This window comes from Ambystoma mexicanum, chromosome 9 (assembly GCF_040938575.1).
Source record: "Ambystoma mexicanum isolate Mex_15411 chromosome 9, UKY_AmexF1_1, whole genome shotgun sequence".
In the NCBI taxonomy this organism is placed as follows: domain Eukaryota; kingdom Metazoa; phylum Chordata; class Amphibia; order Caudata; family Ambystomatidae; genus Ambystoma; species Ambystoma mexicanum.
The window spans coordinates 137,816,119-137,835,724 of record NC_090931.1 but is presented as its reverse complement, the minus strand read 5'-3'; the positions used below and the strand labels follow the sequence as shown (position 1 = coordinate 137,835,724).

The window sequence follows — 19,606 nt, the reverse complement described above, 5'->3', positions numbered from 1 at the left end:
GTTATCCTAACAGTCCAGGGCTAGCATTATCCTACCAGTCCAGGGCTAGCATTATCCTACCAGTCGAGGGCTAGCATTATCCTACCAGTCCAGGGCTAGCATTATCCTACCAGTCCAGGACTAGCGTTATCCTAACAGTCCAGGACTAGCATTATCCTACCAGTCCAGGGCTAGCATTATCCTACCAGTCGAGGGCTAGCATTATCCTACCAGTCCAGGGCTAGCATTATCCTACCAGTCCAGGACTAGCATTATCCTAACAGTCCAGGACTAGCATTATCCTAACAGTCCAGGACTAGCATTATCCTAACAGTCCAGGGCTAGCATTATCTTACCAGCCCACGATGCTCTCTGTCACAAATGTTCATGTTTATTACAAGGCAGTAACGGGTCTCAAATATGTAATTTGGGAGCCTTATTACAAGACCGTCGGTTGTGGTAAAACACCTGTGGCCTGATTGTAAGGTTAGCAGTAGTCTTAAAACATCCAATTTTTTAGCATACAAGATGTTTCACCACTTTGCCTGACTGCAAGTTTCAGAGCTGAAGCTCACGTTTTATGCTGGCTTTTGTGTGGAGGCAATTACTGCCACACCGCAAGCAGTAATCTAAAATCCGCACAGAGGGGCTCATTACAAGTAGCACTGTTTCCGCTCATGACACTTTTGCAGCACCACCAAAGTATAATTTTTGGCAGAATTGCAGCACAGTAAATCCACTGATTTCTGGAGGAAAAGTGGCAGAGTCACCGTAATTTTGTTGCTGGGAGTAAATCCCACACTTTACACCAAAAATCATTATATTTCCCACACGATATTTCTGCCGGCAGTAAATTCACCCAAAATGTGAATGGAGTCCTATGGAGTCCTAAAATGGGGAATTACCAACACTTGAAATCCCCTGGAACTCCACAGGACCAAGGGGCGGTAACAGTAATTGAGTTTGGAGGTATTTCAGCAGATTTACCACCAGAGAACTGACAACATTTAATGAGGCCCATAGTCTTTTAGGACTCCAAGATGGTGTATAACCTGCAATGTATGCAACACATGAAATCATGCAGGCGCTTCAAGTCTTGCATGCTTACCACATGCGAAAAAGGTACTATTGTTGGCAATATTCCTAGTGGAAATACCACTAAACCTGTAATCAGGCCTGCAATATTTAAGAATACTGTGTTTATCCACTCTACTAAATCACGTGTTTCACAACTCTTTTATGCCGCCTGCTTTGCGGGAGAAAATGTCCTATGCACAAAAACATTGCCACGTGCGGTATTTACATCATGCCTCATGTCCCAATAGAGTCCAATTGATTTCCAAATGTGGAATAACAGAAGGGACGCATGACAGTAAATTATAATGACCCTTCTGGTTACCACATGCTAACTGGATGCTGTAAAAAATAAATGGGTTTGGCAGTACTACCGCATGCAGATTGAGTGGTTAAGCATGAGGAGTTGGTGGGAAGGGGTCATGGGATAATAAAGAAGCGAGTGGATTCGGGTTCATGGAAACTCTGTAGTCGGAATGTATAGGAGTTCTGCTCTGCGAATTCCTGCTGCTGTGTGAGCAATTAGCCAAAGGAGTTATTGCATAATGTTAGCGCTCTGTATTAAAGAAAAAAATATTGTCATGTTATTCCCACCTCACTGGGCGGTAGCCGTGCCGGTAAATACGGGAGTCATTAATTTTCCGGCGCCCAGGAATGGGCCATTATCGGGGCATTACAGCCCTGGCTGACCCGGTAATTGCCCATTCCCGGGCGCCGGAAAATATTAGTCCCCATTTCCATTTGAGTCCCATTGGACTCAATGGGAATGGGGAGGTCGGATGCACCGGCAGCATTTGTGAAGGGTGCCGGTGCATATAACATGGTCTGTGAGCGGGTGCCGTTCCGCCCGTCAGGTCAGACCTGGCGAGCGAAAAAGGCACGCGCTCGCCGACCTCGTAGTTTGCCGGTCCGTTGCCAACAGTGCCGGTAGTTTACCAGCACCGGCAAAATTGTAATGAGGCCCACTGTGTACAATCTGTGTTGGATGATGGATTGTGCGGATTAGCTCACTGCAGTAGTCCCCTTCCATCACAATATGTTATCTTCCCTGCTTAGTCCAAATAAAGCTTTTGGATAGGAAGCAAAATGGTGCCATTTCTTAAGGACAGCAGACTTCATTACAGGTTGGGTGGTATTTTGGTGGTCAAAATGCCGAAATACCACCAAACGGATTTGCGGCTACAGACACTTGGGGCCTCATTACACGGAAGGCGGTAATGGTTAACGGCCACCGTTAATGGTAACGGTGGCCGTTAACCATTACCGCCTTACTATGAGGTCCCTTAGCGGGTTTGTGCTTTAACGCCTGCTTTTTGCAGGCGTTAAAAACCAACCCGCTAAGGGACCTCGGAGCTAATTATGGCACCGCAAAATTGCGGTGCGGTAATTAGCGCCTTCCCCATTCCCATAGAGCCCTATGAGGCAGAAATGGGAATGGGGAAGGGCAATGGCGGAAGGGGGATTTACCGCCCCTCCAACCTTGGAATGGGGCGGTAAATCCCCTTTCCGCCAAGGCGGTGCCGGTATTTTACCGGCATGAGCCATGACGCTAATAGCGCCATGACTCACCGCCTTCCGTGTAATGAGGCCCTTGGTCAGGCAGAATTACCGCCTGATTGCAAGGGGTGATAGGCGTTGCTAGATCCAGATGTGTTCTCACCTCTGCAGGTCAGGCTCTCTGAAAACGGAATGCTCTGCTGTAGTCGCCCTGTCAGCCAGGGTGGCTTTGCAATGACAGGTATGCGTTGTTTTGACGCTTCAGTTCCTAGGAAAAGGGAGGGGTGCCAGAGGGCGGGGTAAAGTTCACGAGCTTCCTATTTATACAGGCCAGAGCTAATTTACTACACATAGGCTGGGGAGACCGCACGCGACAGCTCGGCTGATATACAGCAGGAGGTACCTCGGAAACGAGGCCCCAAGCAGGACCATTCTTGGTGTCTGTGGTGTGACTTAGGACAAAGTACGAAGAACACTGATACACTAGCCCAGGGATTTCGTGGCACTGCCGTCCTCTGCCCCCTCCTCCGCTGACTGTGAGTGGCCACTGGACTTGTACATGCAAGACGGGAATGCTCCCTAACCGCAGCGCGCACCCCGATTCTTGGCGCCATCAACCGCTTGGAGAAGGAGCACAGTACGGTGGTTGTGCTAGGGGGAATGGATCACCTCTGCCCGGTGACCCTGCAAGCCCCCAAGGCGGCACCCACCAGAGCCCCTCTTCACCGGGGTCTGGGCTGACGGAGCAGAGAAGCATGGGCATCGAGAGTGGCACGATCTCACCCACCACCTGCCCGCAGAAGCCCACCACCGCAGGTGAGGACAGAATCAACGATTACTTACGTTTTCATATTGTTTCAATGCTCAAACATTTACATTGGAGACAATAGGTAAACAACATGTAACTATGGGCCTCATCACGAGTTACCCTTAAATCCGGCGGTCGCGCTATTGCCACCGGATTTAAGGGTCTGCCAAATCAGGGCTTCGGCGGATATCTCCTCAGCTTTGAGCTGGGGGGAAATCTGCCTAAAATTCGCGCTATTAGCGCCGGCGGCAAATCCGCCGGCGATAAGAGTGCGAAAATTCCTCATTGAGCCCAATGGGGAATGGGGCATTCCCGAATGGACTCAGTGGGGAATGGGGAATTCCATTACCACCAAACCCGTGATCCGGCGCTAATAGCGCCGGGGGGTTTGGCGGTAGGGCTAGTACCACCGGCGGTAATACCACCGGCGTTACCGCCCAACTCGGCCCTATGTCTACACGTGCAGGGCTTCAATAGCATGAACCCAGCTAGGAAGCAAAGGGACTCTGTACAAGGAAAGGGGGAGATGCAGGGAATCGGAGAGTGGTGGTGGAGGGGGTGGAAGGCTGGAGGGAGTTCTGTCAGAGTCACTAATAGAAATGAGTGCCTGTGGGTGAGATGTGGCCATGCCAGTGTGCCAATCCAGAGTCCGCTATCATCCTACATTCATACCCCTTCTGAGGCACATGGCCTCAAGGTGTCAAAGGTCCCGTCACTGGGTATCAGGTAATGTTATCCCCACCAAAAATATTGCTGTATAATATGGTCGTCGGTAACGGCCACAGGCGACATCTTTCGTTGGGATAATATTAGGGTTTTTTTGGAGAGGGGGTGTCCCCCGCCCCTTTTAAAATAAAACAGGGGTTGCGGTGGTGTCCCCCGCAGGTTCCATGCCTTAATATCGCTGCAAAAATATGGCAATATTTTTGTATGGCGATATTTTTGCGGGGATATTAACACCCGGAGCCCGTCACTGCTAGATAGCGTTAACCGCTAACAGTGAACTTCTGAAAGGGCAGAGTAGGAAGGGAGGGGGTGTATGGGAACACGGTCATTAGCTCAATCTATATAATCGTATCCTGTGGTTTCACCGAGGGAAATCATTTTTAAGTAATTTACTTTGAAAGGGTTACTTGGAAAACACATTCAAAATGTATGGAGTTATGGATTTAGGGGTAAAAAGGGGTGGGGGCGTGGGCAGGGGTAGTAGAGAAGGGGAAGGGGATTATGGGGGACACCCACAAATCTAGGAATCACTTGGAAGCCATTGCTGTCTGTGAAATGACATGAGACCATTATAATGTGGACATTCAATGTTTAATAGTGGTATATTTGCTAAATACATGCAAGATTACTGCTGTGATGCTGCCTTAAAGCTGAGGGTAAACCCTCCAGATTCTTAAGGTATGTTATTCCCGATTCAAGAGTCCCATAGAACACCATTGGGGTTTGGAGCAATTACCACCAGTGGTAATTTCGATGGTGGCAATTCCTCCATCAATTTCTGGCATTAAAGTGCAGGATGTACCTCCAGACAAGCTATGGAAGATTTTCGGTCCACTTTGCTTCAATGGTCAGAATGTGGTGATGTGTTGCAAGTGATGGCCATTTCGTTACTGCCACTTTTTTTCCTGCACCGCTAAACCGGCAATGAGGCTAATGGGGTGGCACTTCAACACCAGGTGAAAGGAAGCTATTTAGAGCACCTTCCAGAACTATTTACAGCTGCATTGAGTCATTTTTCCAGGATATCGGCCTTGACATAGGGGAGACTAAGGTGGGAATGCTGCCATTTGTCTCATTTGTTAGTGACGGAAGATCTTTGGCCCATGTCTGTTACAATGGCACAAAAAATATGTTGCAAGCTGAGGTGTGCTATTAAACTCCTTGCAATACACAAATGATCATCTGATGATAGTGCGGTAGTGCAACTGGGCCTCATTTCGATGTGAGTAAATCAGTCCATCCGTGCACTCATTGGATGGGAAACTCCTCATTGACATGGCATGCAAATGAGGAACTATGAGGTCCATGTCACAATACAAGGAGTCCCAAGTACTGAGGGTGGAAAAGGAAGTCTCTTGTCCTTGGTGTCCCGCCTCCTTGCCTGCCTCGCTTCTTGGTACCACAAGAGTTGGAAGTGGCTGTAATTGTGCCCCCCAGAAGCTGGTAAAAGTATTCAAGCACGCGCTGCTCTCTGGCCTCTTCTGAAGACCTTCATTGCCAGTCTGTGAATTGACGAATCCTCCATGCAGACCCACGCTGCGGCAAAGGCACTGGTGCACGCGGCCCTGTGCCCCCACCGAGTATCCTTTGCACTGCATGCATCAGCACGCAAGCAGATCCAGGTAAAGGAGAGAAAGGGGTTAAATGATGCTGAATCCACTGGTATAGAGAGGAGTTTGGAAGAGGGTCTTGGGGTGTGCTGGGCTCCAAGATCAACCTGTCTGCAGGGCAGTTGGATGGCTCGACACTTTAACCGACTAACCACAATCTGTGCGGGTCTGCATTTAGATCCCATGCACCATGGATGAGGATGGCCACACCTCTGCAACCCAGAGGGCGTGGACGTCCATGGCTTACCCAGTGAAGCAATTCAAGCACAGCGCCAACCATTTCTGGGACTCGTATTTAGGAATATATTTGTCGCCAGCAGCTACTGAGTGGCCCAGGTGACAATTCTGCAGTGTTTCCCTGTGGGCAGATGTTTATAAAGACAGCCTTAACTACTGCCACTCTTAATGATAAGATGCTCTCCATGCGGAGCCATGTGTTGCATGGTCCTTAGATATTCTCTGCTCCTATTGTTGTTCCTTTGGACCTCCAAAGAACAATGCACAGGCATACACTATGATTAAAGGAAAAGAAAGGCTCTTATCTTTGAGGTTGGTCCACTTGGAGACGCCTCTAGGTGTGTTCCTTGTCTTGTGTGTGTCTGGTGTCCTAATAGCTCAGTTAGTATCCTGCTTGTCGCGTCTCAATGAAGTAAGCGGTGGAAAGCCAAAATACGCTCTAATTGGAACAGAAAACAAATGTTCATAGAGACCTGTGCCAAGTAATTTTCATCACCAAATTTTAATAACAAGTAACGTTGTGCCCGTCTGATGACACAAGTTTCGGCAGTTTGCCTTTATTAAATCAGGGCATATTTTTCTCATATTTTACTTGGCACACGTCTCTATGAACATTTGTTTTCTGATACAATATTATTAGACACTTGCTCTAACACCAGCATGACTGGCAAGACAGGCAGCGACTATAAGATCTGTTAAGTCTTCCCAACAGGTCCGTGGGGGCATTATGACCTTGGCGGTAGCCGTGCCGGAGTCATGAATTTACTGGCACCTGGCAATGGGGACTTACCGGGGCATTACAGCTCCAGCAGACCCGGTAAATCCCCATTGCCGGGTGCCGGTAATTATTACTCCCCATTCCAATTTGACTCAATGGGAATGGGGAGGCCGGATGCACCGGCACCATTCATAAATGGTGCCGGTGCATCCGTCGAGGTCTGCTTGTGGGTGCCGGTCTGCCTGCCAAGTCAGACCTTGCGGGCGGAAAGGCACCCGCTCGCAAAACTCGTAGTTTGCCGGTCTGGTAGCAACGGTGCAGGTAGCTTACTGGCACTGTTGTTACTGGACCGGCAAACTTGTAATAAGGCCTTGTGTCTCTGAAAAACAGGCGTAGCCGGTTTTATGACCCAAGTCACCAAAATGGGAAACATTGTTCCCATCACTCCCAGGAAATGCGCGCTGGATGTTATTGATATTTTGGAATTCTACATCTTGTCTAGTTAAGGCTGGCAGAGGCTGGGGCGCCAAAGCAAGCCTTGAAACTGGTGATATCGCACCCAGCAAAGGACAGACAGGTCCATGACTGCTGCAAGTAGACTTGCAAAGTGAACAGAATATGTTGAAAAGTGTTCTTTTCCAGCATCTGGATTTTCAACCAATGTCTCAGTGGATATCCTTTCCTTCTGCTCCTCCCACCGACAGATCATGAAGGGAAGCAAGCTGGTTAAGTTATTAACATCCACTAAACCACCAAGCTGCACGTAGAGAAGTAGAAAGACGGGTTGTCCCTCTGCAGAGGTCGAGTATACTCATCCTATTTGCATAGACCTGCATAATAGCCCATCAGTTAAGGGGTTAATGTGTTTAACATATCTAAGAGCAGGGATCTGTAACATGCAGCGCTCCAGCTATTCTCCACCAAACTCCCGTGACCCCAAACCTTTGATTCTGCTTTAAATTGGCCTCAGACCTCAAAATAAGATGACCCCTAACAGTTTCACTCATCCCCCAGTGGACAAAGCAAGCTGTCTACTAAAGCATCAAGCAGCAAGGTATTCCTTGAAAGCATGTGGCACACATATTCTCTACATCTCTGGCACAATTGATATCTTCTCCCTCCATGTTTCAGCTCAGACACAATTCCAGTGATGGAAAAATGTAATTAAAGGGCAAACATGACTATGGATTCTTCTTCCATTGATACTAAGATACCCACGCGATACTGCATGGCTTTAAAGCAGTTAGAGATGTTCCATGAACAACAGCCAGCTATCAATGCGTCCTGGGAGGATAGCTCAGCGGCAACGTGCTTGCCTTGGAAACAAGACCACAAGAAGCAACACAGGTTTGATCCCCGGTCCGTACTTAGAAACTTCTGGGTATTACGCGCGTTACAAATGCGCAACGAAGGCATATTCATGCATCAGCACCTCGATGCCCCTGGGCTGTGTGAGCGCTTTAAAAAAATAATACATTTCCAGAATCACATACCCAAATGGCTGTTTGTAAATTGAGCCCTATGTGCCTCATGACGAGTTTGGTGGTATTCTGGTGGTAATCTGGTGGTAAATCAGTCAAAATACTGCCAAATGGAACTATCGTTGCCACCATTTGGTTCAGTGGATTTACAGCAGGATTGCAAGTGACAGTAGGGTAGTGTGAGTCCATGGGGATTTCAGCGGAATTACAGCTGGTGGTAATTGCGGCCATTTTGCAGTTTTTTGGCAGGAAGGTGGTGGATTTACCTTCAGCATTTTGCTTGAGGAAAATGCTACACCATACCACCATATCTATATCAAGGCAGTATGGTAATCCTGCAGTAATACAGTGGTAATAGACTTACCGCCACAGGACCCCTTTTTTTACTGCACCGTCATTCTCTTTAAGAGGCTCCATATCTTTTTTTGCATTGACCAACATGCAGAAACCTACTCAGTGTAAATTCCCTTTGGCTATCTTATGTGTGAGCCATGGGTTGACACCTATAGTATCAAATACTCCCATAGAGCTTTATTTTAAATTAAAGTATTCCTTTTGTATAACAAACAACACACAGCAGGATATGACTCAAATTTCCTTGAGAAAATATTGTTATTTGATAGATTAAAACATCTCTATCACCATAGCTTTGTTTTGGAGTTAAAAAATAATGTGTCTACGAATCTATAACAATCAGGAGGGCCTGATCACGACTTTGGCAGTAACGCCGGCGGTATTACCGTCGGCGGTATTAGCCCTACCGCCGAACTCCCCGGCGCTAATAGCGCCGGATCACGAGTTCGGCGGTAATGTAATTCATCATTCCCCATTGAGCCCATTCGGGAATGACCCATTCCCCATTGGGCTTAATGGGGACAATGTGCACTCTTACCATCGGCGGATTTCCCGCCGGCGGTAATAGCGTGAATTTTCAGTGGATTTCCCTCCAGCCAAGAGCTGGGGTGAAATCCGCCGAAGTCCTGATTTGGCGGACCCTTAGATCCGGCGGTAATAGCGCGACCACCGGATTCAAGAGTTACTGTTAATGTTTTATTTGTTTTGATATACAGTCGTGCTTCCGCACCACCGATAATCCCAAAGTAATGCATTGGAGGACAGCTAAGAAAAGATGGCATATGAGGATGGACAAAATGTTTGTAGGTATTGTTTGATTATTTACCCACCCATTCAATGGCCATAGCCATGCTAAAATCCCTATGGCCATCCTACCCACTTTCTGCCCCTTCCCGCCCAAAACACATCCATCCTTCAGGGATCTCTTTGAGCTGACTTTTTCAAGCCTTAAAATCAAACTTTGCACTCGAATTGCCGGACAGGTTTTTTTTTCACAGCACTCTTCTGAGAACTAATTGTTTAGTTGGTACTGCAATTGCCTCCCATGTGCAATTAATATGTTTTAAATAGGTCTGCCTTAAGCCACTTAATCCGTATGAGTGTCCTTCACTGAAGTCCTGTTAAAAAAAGCATTAGCAAAGCCAACAGTTTTAGCTTGCGTACATATATTAGGTGTTTGCGGGGGACTGCTATCATAGTTACATCGAGTTACATGCACCATTTTCAAGCCGCTACCATTAACGGCCATTTGCTACAATTACTGCAATGCCTGGCAAATACCATTCCCACATCTACACAGAAACCAAAACTGTTGGCATTGCCAATGCTTGTTAATCAATACCTATGTGAACTCCACTTGACCATCATACCGTCAGATTCAGGAATATATATCATGCTCTAATAAAACAAAGCATAGCCAGAGTACTCACATTGCATAGCACAGTGCTTCAGTTGATTCTGTATATGGGAAATGTTTGACTAAGTTTGAACTGTGGGGGAGGGGGACATGCACTTTCTTCCAAGCTAGCAACCAATAACATGTGTTATCCTAATGCATTGATCTTCTTTTCAGGAGTCCAGTTAGTTTTGCTTGCTTTTTCCCAAAAATAATATGACAACCACCAGATTGACCATTCTAAGTGGCTGGTTGCTTGGGGAAATGTACTATATTGACCACCACTTGTTCCTGGATGATGAGAAGTGACTGTCAGTCAGCGTGAATTTGACTGCTCTGCAACGCCTGTTGATAAAGATTGCATTCACTTGTTTCCCAGCATTGTCTCTTAAGAGGCACGCTATATGATGTTATGTATCACTGGGGATCGCTTCATAATCACTTGAATCTGAAATGTTTCTTCCGTAGTGGAAACTCTGGGAGCTGTGTGATTCTCTCTGGATCTGGGGTATGCAACCTTTGGTTCTCCTGTTGTTTTAGATAATGACTCCCATAATACCAAAGACTATGCTGGAGCGACCTGATGGGTGTCGCAGTCCAACACATCTGAGGAGCCCATGCACGAAGACCCTTGACCTACCATGGCAGCGGTTGAGAGCAAGTTCTCGCTTTGAGCAAAAACCGATGAAGGTGTGGTGGTGTAGAAGCAATTCTTCCAGTCATCTAAACAATATATGCTGCCCCAAATCGGGTATTCACAAACATAAAGAGGGTTTCGCAAATAGCCAGGGCCATCCGTGATACGTCTTGTGGTGAGATCATCACTGCGTCCAGCTGTCCTAGCTCTGAATTGGTGGGATATTCCATATCATGTTCATCCTTGATAACTTCATCCAGCTGTCCTAACTCGGAATCAGTGGGATCTTCTATATCATGAACATCCATGATAGGTCTAATGGGGTGATCATCACTGCGTCCAGCAGTCCTAGAACTGAATCGGTGGGATCTTCTATATCATGGGCATCCATGAATGGTCTAATGGTGAGATCATCACTGCGTCCAGCTGTCCTGGCTCTGAATCGGTGGGATCTTCTATATTATGGACATCCATGATAGGTCGAATGGTGAGATCATCACTGCATCTAGCTTTCCTCGCTCTGAATCGGTGGGATCTTCCATATTATGTTCATCCTTGATCATTGCGTCCAGCAGTCCTAGGTCTGAATTGGTGGGATCTTCTAAATCATGGACATCCATGATAGGTCTAATGGGGTGATCATCACTGTGTTCAGCTATCCTAGCTCTGAATTGGTGGGATCTTCTAAATCATGGACATCCATGATAGGTCTAATGGGGTGATCATCACTGTGTTCAGCTGTTCTGGATGTGAATCGGTGGGATCTTCCATATCATGCACATCCATGATAGATCTAATGGGGAGATCATCACTGCGTCCAGCTGTCCTAGCTCTGAATCGTGGGATCTTCTAAATCATGGACATCCATGATAGGTCTAGGGGTGATCATCACTTGTTCAGCGGTTCTAGATCTGAATCGGTGAGATCTTCCCTATCATGGATGTCCATGATAGGTCTAATGGTCAGATCATAACTATGTCCAGCTGTCCTGGCTCTGAATTGGTGGGATCTTCAATATTATGGACATCCATGATAGATCTAATGGGGAGATCATCACTGCGACCAGCTGTCCTAGCTCTGAATCGGTGGGATCTTCCATATCCTTCCTCGAACCAACCAATGTTTGAACTTGCAAACAACTACACTTATAATGCAACTGTTGATCTCATGTTTTCCAGATCCGAAAAGTTGCACCGGCACGTCCCACAAGACATACGTTGGTGTGAGGGTGAGAATGCCTGTGAAAGAAATCCTCAGGAAAATCCGTACAGCGAACACCAAAGTGACCAGTGACCCGGAAGTAAGTATGGCATTCTTCTCAAAGAAAGCAACGATTTTGCTTGTGCTTTGTGTGTCTTATTGTCTAAGGCCGTGGGACAGGTCACACGTTTATATTCTTGCTATATTCCAAGGATCTGTGTTTAATGTATGTGTCAGGCATTTAGGCCCCCTAGCATAGCCTAAATGCAATATCTGTTTGAGTCGGATATAATGAGCACTGCTGCACTGGTTAACAGAATACTATGATCCAACACAGGGGTAGTACTCATTGGCAATCTCAATGGTAAAGTGCTTGTATAGGCCAGAAGTCTAGTTTGTCTATCTGAAAATCATGTTACTTTGTCTAACTTCAAAGGAGACACAAGAATTTCCAAAGTGTTCACCTGAAATCTATTGAATATTTAAGACCACATTAGAACACCTCATATTTATGTTGTTTAACTTTTGGATCGAGACTGAAGAAAAAAAAAGACAAGTTAGGTGGGCCACACGATGCTGCAAAGGAATGACAGCATTGCTGTAGACGCCGCAGTGACCAGAAGCAAGGCAATGAATGCGTGATGGAAGAAAGTGGCACCAATATTCTTGGCCAATACAGTTGGACATTAGGTGAAGATGCTTACTAGAGATCCCATGTACATGTCTGGGTATTAAACACTATAGGACTTCCTACTTAATCGGGCAAAAGTGTGATTCTGTCTGTGGGTCTCAGCCATGGTGGTTGACTGCCACCTAAAGAAATCTCGATTTGAGTCTCTGACCGACCGCTGGTGATCGTGCCATGCCCTTATGCTTAACACTATTGGATCCATCAATCAAAAAGCATCAGGCACAGAGGCAAACTTGCAGGTCCATCGGTTGCAAGAGATGGGGAGACCCGGCGGTCCATGATCCAAAAGGAAGCAACCTCGAGTGGCTTCTGCGTTGCCTTGCGCTGCTCTTGGATCTTCTCCAGTAACACAGTATTAAATTGAGCCCGTGAGTAACATGTTTTCCAGCGCTTCGTTGCCTCAGGGTTGTCTGTGCGCTTTTTAAATGAAATAAATAAGAAATAAATTAATAAATCAACAGACCCTCCATTGCAGAAGTGAAGTGTGGGGGAACCTCCATGACCTGCCATTCCCTCTAACTGAATTCACATGCAAAAGAAGGCGACGAGGAAGATTTCCTGGATGTTTGCAAAACACAGTCATCCACTTGGCGATGCATGTGTGAAAGCATAGTACATGCTCTGCGCACGCCTGGAGCCTTTAAACCCCTTCTGAAACCATCAGTGCTGCATCAAAGCAGCAGAGGGTTACAGTCAAGGAAGAATGGAGAGGTCAACCCTACTGACAGCACAGTTGGTTAAGTCAAGCAGACAATGAACACATGTGGTCCAAGTAGTGTGTGGGGTAAGGGGTTGGCGTCTCACACGTCCTTGGGTGCAGTTAGTCCGATCCTTTTCTTCTCGAATGTTCACACAGCCGCCAGTCCCAGACTCAATGGCATTGTTTGCGCTGCCACATACTTGCAATGCTTGCCACTGAACCTGCCACACTTTGCATAGATGCACAGATAGGCAAAGCGGAGAAGGTCTGCCGAACACGCCAGCTCTGGCAATAAAGGGACAGTGACTACACTAACCACATGCAGGAGCCCCCGGCACCTGAGGGCAACCCATGGTAGAAACAGAGGCTGGAACAATGCTATCTTCTTGCCTGTACACGATATGCTTCTCAGTGATGGATTTGGGTGATACGCCTTCACAGTGAAACCTGTGTGTGTGTGTGTGTATCTATGTGTGTGCATGTGCAAAACCAGGAAGCTCAACATAGTGGGCCTCATTATAAGTGTCCTGGTCTGGCAACTACGGTACCGGTAAGCTTCCCGGTACTGTAGTTCCCAGACCGGCAAACTATGAGTTGTGCTGGCGGGCAGAAAGGCACCCGCGAGCACAGCATGTCAGATGCACCGGCACCATTATAAACAGGGCCAGTGCATCCGACCTTCCCATTCCCATTTAGCCTTATGGGACCGAATGGGAATGGGGAGCATTTTTTTTCCGGCGCCCGCAAATGGGCAATTACCGGGTCCGGAATACCCTGGTAATTGCCCATTCATGGGCGCTGGAAATTTTCAGAAGTTTGGCGGCAGCCTGCCGGTTTTACCGCCAAGGCTACTGCCAAACTTATAATGAGGGCCAGCATCTTTCACAGGCCCTAAAGATGTGCTGGACAAGCCAAGTCATTTTGAACCGCTACTACGCAATTCCACGCAAACACTTGCACCAAGCAGCCAGTGCAAAAAGCAAAGACTGCCAAAATAACTTTTTCTCCTATACGTCTGTGCACATGTAGGTGTGAAATTGCACATGTCTGGTGCAATTCATGCGCTGTATCACCAGTGCCTTGAATTGGTTACGTTTTTTTTTTATTTTTTTTATTTATAGTGAATTAGCCATACATTTATCATACATAATTAATAAAACAATATAATGGCTTTTAACACTTAACAGCAAGGAATATTTTTTACAAACAAGAAAACTCAGTTAAACCAAGACATTGCAGAAAAATTCATAAAACAAAAAGAAATATAAAATAAATAAACCTCAGTACAGACCTACAACAAAATTAAAAACAGAGAAAACCGGTTAAAACACAATGCATCAATGTAAACCAACATATCCTCAAAACATTGGTTAAGTTTGCAGTATGCACTAAATGGGAAGTTCACTTGCTTTCTCCTTATGCTTGTTACCAATCGCCCAGACGAGAAGGGGGACACTATCGTCTCGGGAGGCCAGCTCAGGGGCAAAGCGTTCGCCTTGAAAGCAAGACGGCGCAGAGCAACACAAGTTTTAGATACTATAAGTAACCAATTATAGTTGAATGCTAGAGTGTTATATCAATCAATAACGCTCGTTTAATAGACAACTATCGACTTAACTACCCCACCACCCCCAAAATCTTCGGCTAGGCTGCCCTCAGCTCCTGAAGGATCGTTTCTATAATGACGAAACATTCGCACTCTTACAGCTGGCAATAATTCAAATTTAAAATTCAGCTCAGAGTTCAAATTCAATCGGCAAAGACGGCTTGTTTGTGTTTTCATTTATTTATTTACTGTAAACTTTAAAGCATATTCATTTCCAGAGCTTAGTAACATCGCTCAATTCCAACAAAGAATATTTTCAATACAGTTGCATTTCAAGCACACTGGCCAGGTGTTGTATGCATTGAGTAACGTATCCATGTACCCCTTGTGGTAGCCACCCATTTACAAAGGAAGCCATCTCAGGGATGCCACCCCCAAAGGAATCCCAACTCTTTGCAAGGTCCACTCAATTAAAAGGCCCCCATGGTTTCTATTAGAAACTCACAGTAGTTTGAAAAGAGTAAAACAGGGGGAAGTTTGCAAAAATAAGCGGTTAGGTGGAAAGGCAAAAAAGGAGAGGAATGTAAGGGAAAACAAGGGACAAAAAAAGGGCGAGAAGTGAAAGGGAGGGAGGAGTCGGTAGGGGGAGAGGGTAAAGGAGCCAATAAAGAAGGGCAGCAAGTAACTGAAAAAATCAGTAAAAAATAAACTTCAACATTTAGTGAGTTGGCTTGCAAGTAAAAGGCAGAAAAGGCCATTTTGATGAGTTGGCTTGCACTAACATGGATGAAATGAGGTGGGAATTAAGTGAGTTGAAATGAAATGGCTGAGATTAATATTAGGAACTGGGAATGACACGCGGACACAGAGGATTCACAGGAATTGCTATCGTCTTTTATTCAAAGTAAAAGGGGTTGGCAAATGCATCACTGTCCCTGCTCCAGGAGGTATTTCCCTACCTCAACTAAAAACGAAGTGCCCGATTCCTGGACTATTTGCCCGGTTCAAATTGAATTTACACTGCTGAAAAGTGACTTTGCACTGCCGACCCAAACCCTGATTCATGGAACCATGCAAAATGTATTTTTGCAGTGCAACGTCAGGGCAAAGTCAGCGCAAAGTCATTTTTGCAGTTGAAAATGACTTTGCCCTGACTTTTCACGGCAAAAATACACTTTCCACGGTTCCATGAATCAGGGTTTGTGTCGGCAGTGCAAAGTCAACTTTCAGCAGTGCAAATTCACTTTGAACCGGGCAAATATTTCATGAATCGGGCCCTAAGGGTCTGTCCGGTGTCAAGATGTCCAAAGCAAATTGTCCTGTGTCTGAAATCCTATCCTATCCCTATTCTAAAAGTAACTGTAAGCTACTAGAGCTGTTAGTTCGGCCTTGAAAATGCACAAATGTACCAAGTTCCAAATGAAAAGGATAACTCCAACAAAAGTTTCCAAATGGATAGTGGTTACAGTTCCAGGGAATGACTCCTGTCCCAAGGTTTCTCTCCTCCATAAACAATAGTTCAACAGGAATAACCAATTTCTTAATAGCCTCAGAGGACAACTACCTCCATAGGTATTTGCAATTCACTCCACAGACTTGGTTTTGTCTGGTGTACTCTCCGACCAGGACTTTCGTTGACAGTTCATACAATTCACAATCTGATGGGCATGAGTCTTCCTTACGATTTTCCTTACACATTTGCCTTTACCTGGTGTACTCTCCTGACAGAACTTTCTCATATAACACAACTCTACATGGATGTGGGTCCCAGACTCGCACGGTTTCCAAGGCCATGCCTTTTTGATGCATTCAACTTCCAAAAAGTCAGAAACCCTTCTTGCAACAGTCTCTCTCTTCTAGGGTGTCTTGCCGTCCCAAATGGCCTTTCAGCTCTTCCCAGTGTGTGACAATCCTCCTGGATAGCCCCAGCATCCCACTTTCCCCAGCTGGGCTCATTGGTTGTGTTTGGCTGCTTCATTCTTCCTCGTGTCGTACCATGAATGCTGCAGTTCGCCAGTCGATTGGGAGAATGCTCGACCTCTTCTCCACTTTCCATCTAGTCACCAGGCTTGATGGGCAGTCTCTTCCTCTCAGCCCTGCCAGGGCAGAGCACCTACTCTTCTGTACCTTCCCCTATGGGATGCCGACAACACCTTAGCATCGGGAAGCAGTCCACCTGCTCCTCCCCCTTCAATGCATGTCGCCTGCAACCAGGCTCTCCTCAAGCTTCTTGTGACGGGACCTGCTTGCTGGTGTCATGTATCTCTCTCCTGCATCAGTTGTCAGGGATTGAAATGCCCCAGCATTGCATGCCTTCTTCCAACAACTGAAACGTGGTGTGGGCTTCCGTGCTCAAGTGATCTTCAAAGCTCTATTCTTCCTCCTCATCCCAGTATTTGCAAAGGATTCATATACATAGGATTGAGAGTCAGTTCTTTAAAATCTATTTTCAGGATACTGTAGAATGCCATCACAAGTCTTGTAGGTTGTTGGGGGGTGTTAACATATTCAAAGCATGGAGGGGGTATCCTTAAAAGGAAACGGGTGAAACCATGTCTCATCTGATGATGCCTGTTTCCCCCTTGGGGGCCGCCTCCACCCATGTGGTCCTCCCTCATATAGCCGCCCTCGGGGTGAGGATCAGGTAGCCGCTGCTGTCTCCTGGCCACATGGGAAGAGGCTACTTCCGGTAAAGGAGTGATGACATCATCAGAGTCATCACATTAGACTTGTTTGAGGTGAGTTGGCTTGCAATAAAATGGCTGTGATGAGTTAGGAGGAGTTGAGTCATCTTGCAAAGATGTGCCTATGATGAGTTGGGAGCAGGAGAGTAGGCTTGCAGTGAGATGGGTATAATGAGTTGGAAGCTGGTGAGTAGTCTTGCAATAACATGGCAATGATGAGCTGGAGCAGGTGATTAGGATTGCACAGAGATAGCTCTGATGTGTTGGGGACAGGAGGAGGGGCAGGACAGAAGGCTTGCAATAAGATGGCTGAGACGATTTAGGAGGAGGTGAGTAGGCTACATTTCGGTGGCTATGATGAGTTGAGAGCGGGAGAGTAGGCTTGCAGTGAGATGGGAATTATGAGCTGTGAGCAGGAGAGTATGCTTGTAATGGGATGGCTCTGATGAGTTGGGAGCAGGACAGAAGGCGTGTAATGAGATGATGCGATTAGTAGGACTGAACTGAGTAGGCTTGCAGGGACGTCATTTGGAGGTCACCAGGTGTCACACATGTGATCCCTGTGGTCGTCTTTGCTATCCATGTGGTCTCTCTTGCTACCCCTACAATATACATATACATATTCTTTTTATTAATTGCAAGCTCATATGATGTGTCCATTGCCATGTGGCTCTTTGTTTCTGGAGTGGTTGGCTGTCTTGTTCAAGCCTATTAAAAAAAGAAAAAAAGGGGTTTCCACAAGTGTAACACTTTGAGCAGTGACACTAAATAAGAAAGAATAGGAACAACAAATAATGTCTTTCTGGAATTCTATACAATATTTGCTAGACTCACTAAAGGTTTATTTCAGGCACACTTCAAGGGGTGAGTAATTGATTTAGTTTGCTCTTAAACAACTCAAATTTACAATTCAGACAAAAATGTCTGAAAAACATTTAGAGTAGAGTAAGCATCCATTTAGGACTATGCATTTTGCTTTTTTTGCAAGTTGCAGTTATAGCATATTTTTTCGGCTGCTGTCTCTGGTACGATCATCACAAACCATCCCATCTCAGTGTCCTCACTCGGTCACTTGACAAAATCCTTGTGCCTAAAAGCATGTGTACAGTGTAGAAATGTTTGACCATAGCACATCAAGTGCCCTTCATTTCATTGTTCCATAATCAAGGCTTTGTTGTAAAGTGTCTATCTTTCCTATCTCCCTGGCATGTTGTTCAGGATATTTGTTTGCATGTATGAGGTAACCAGTGCCCAGAGTCATGTGAGGGCACTGCTTTCCCTGCGCTAGTCTAAATTCTTTATTACACAGTTATGAATCCTCCCAACGGTATATATGTTGCCAACCTTTGAAGCCTGAAAAGTAGATCCACGCAGGCTTGGTATATGGTCAACTTTGCACCAGACCTGCAGGTGAACTGGCTAAGTCTCAGTTACCTGTTTAATGGTAACAACTGCAGAGTGCAATTTGCTTTCTAACTTTGAGAACATTTAGACATGTAATTGTTACCTTTACTATAAACAGTAAGATATAGCTGGAAATGTAGCTCAGTGTGTTTAGTGCTTGCTGCTGCGATATGTGTGTGATCTACAGGTTGCAGGTTCAAATCCCAGCAAGGCCAACTCAGCCTTTCATCCTTCTAAGGTTTATAAATGAGTTCCAACACAGGTTGGCTGTTTTGTATGTATATTTGTTTGATATAAAGCACTTAAGCGTAAGTGCTTCATAATAACACATCATTATCATTTGGCCTTGGACGTCTCCTTGCATTCACAGTAAGTTGGTAATATGGGCCTATACACACTGATATTAACGATACATGTGTTGATCCATTCTTGTATGAAATGTACATCACATTACAGTGATATCGTAACCATATTTTTCACTTTACTTAGGAGCAATGCTATGTGATGCAACTTCCTGTTTTGTCAAGGGGTGAAAGGTCATGTTTCATCACTTCCGGTGATGTTACTTCAGTGTGGGGTTAAATGACATCCCTACCTGTGATGTCATAAGATGTCAAGGGTCATGTGGTGTAACTTCCGCTACCGCTGGCATTTTGATGAAATGACCTTGCCTTGACAAGTCATCTATACTTTCTGAGTCCTCATATGTGTATCAACTATTCAGTGCGAAATAGGATATTGCCTTCCTAACACCAGTGCATATATTTTCTTGTTTTTCAAGGTGATTTTATTTGGATTATTTAGACCTTCTGATATAATGTGTGTTCAACCAGGGAATGTCCTGTGTGCAGGCAAATTCATCAT

The 19,606-nt window shown here is 45.8% G+C and overlaps 1 protein-coding gene across 1 annotated transcript in view; it reads left to right on the top strand.

Annotated features, from left to right (window-relative positions):
• The first annotated feature begins 2,911 nt into the window (after positions 1-2,911).
• The window catches only part of LOC138487760 (uncharacterized), a 57,027-nt gene continuing 40,332 nt past the window's right edge, over positions 2,912-19,606 (top strand). The window contains exons 1-2 of the mRNA XM_069614312.1: positions 2,912-3,366; positions 11,696-11,817. Of these exons, the coding sequence (XP_069470413.1) occupies positions 3,123-3,366; positions 11,696-11,817 (366 nt within the window). The 5' untranslated portion in view covers positions 2,912-3,122. The remainder of the gene's footprint in view (positions 3,367-11,695; positions 11,818-19,606) is intronic.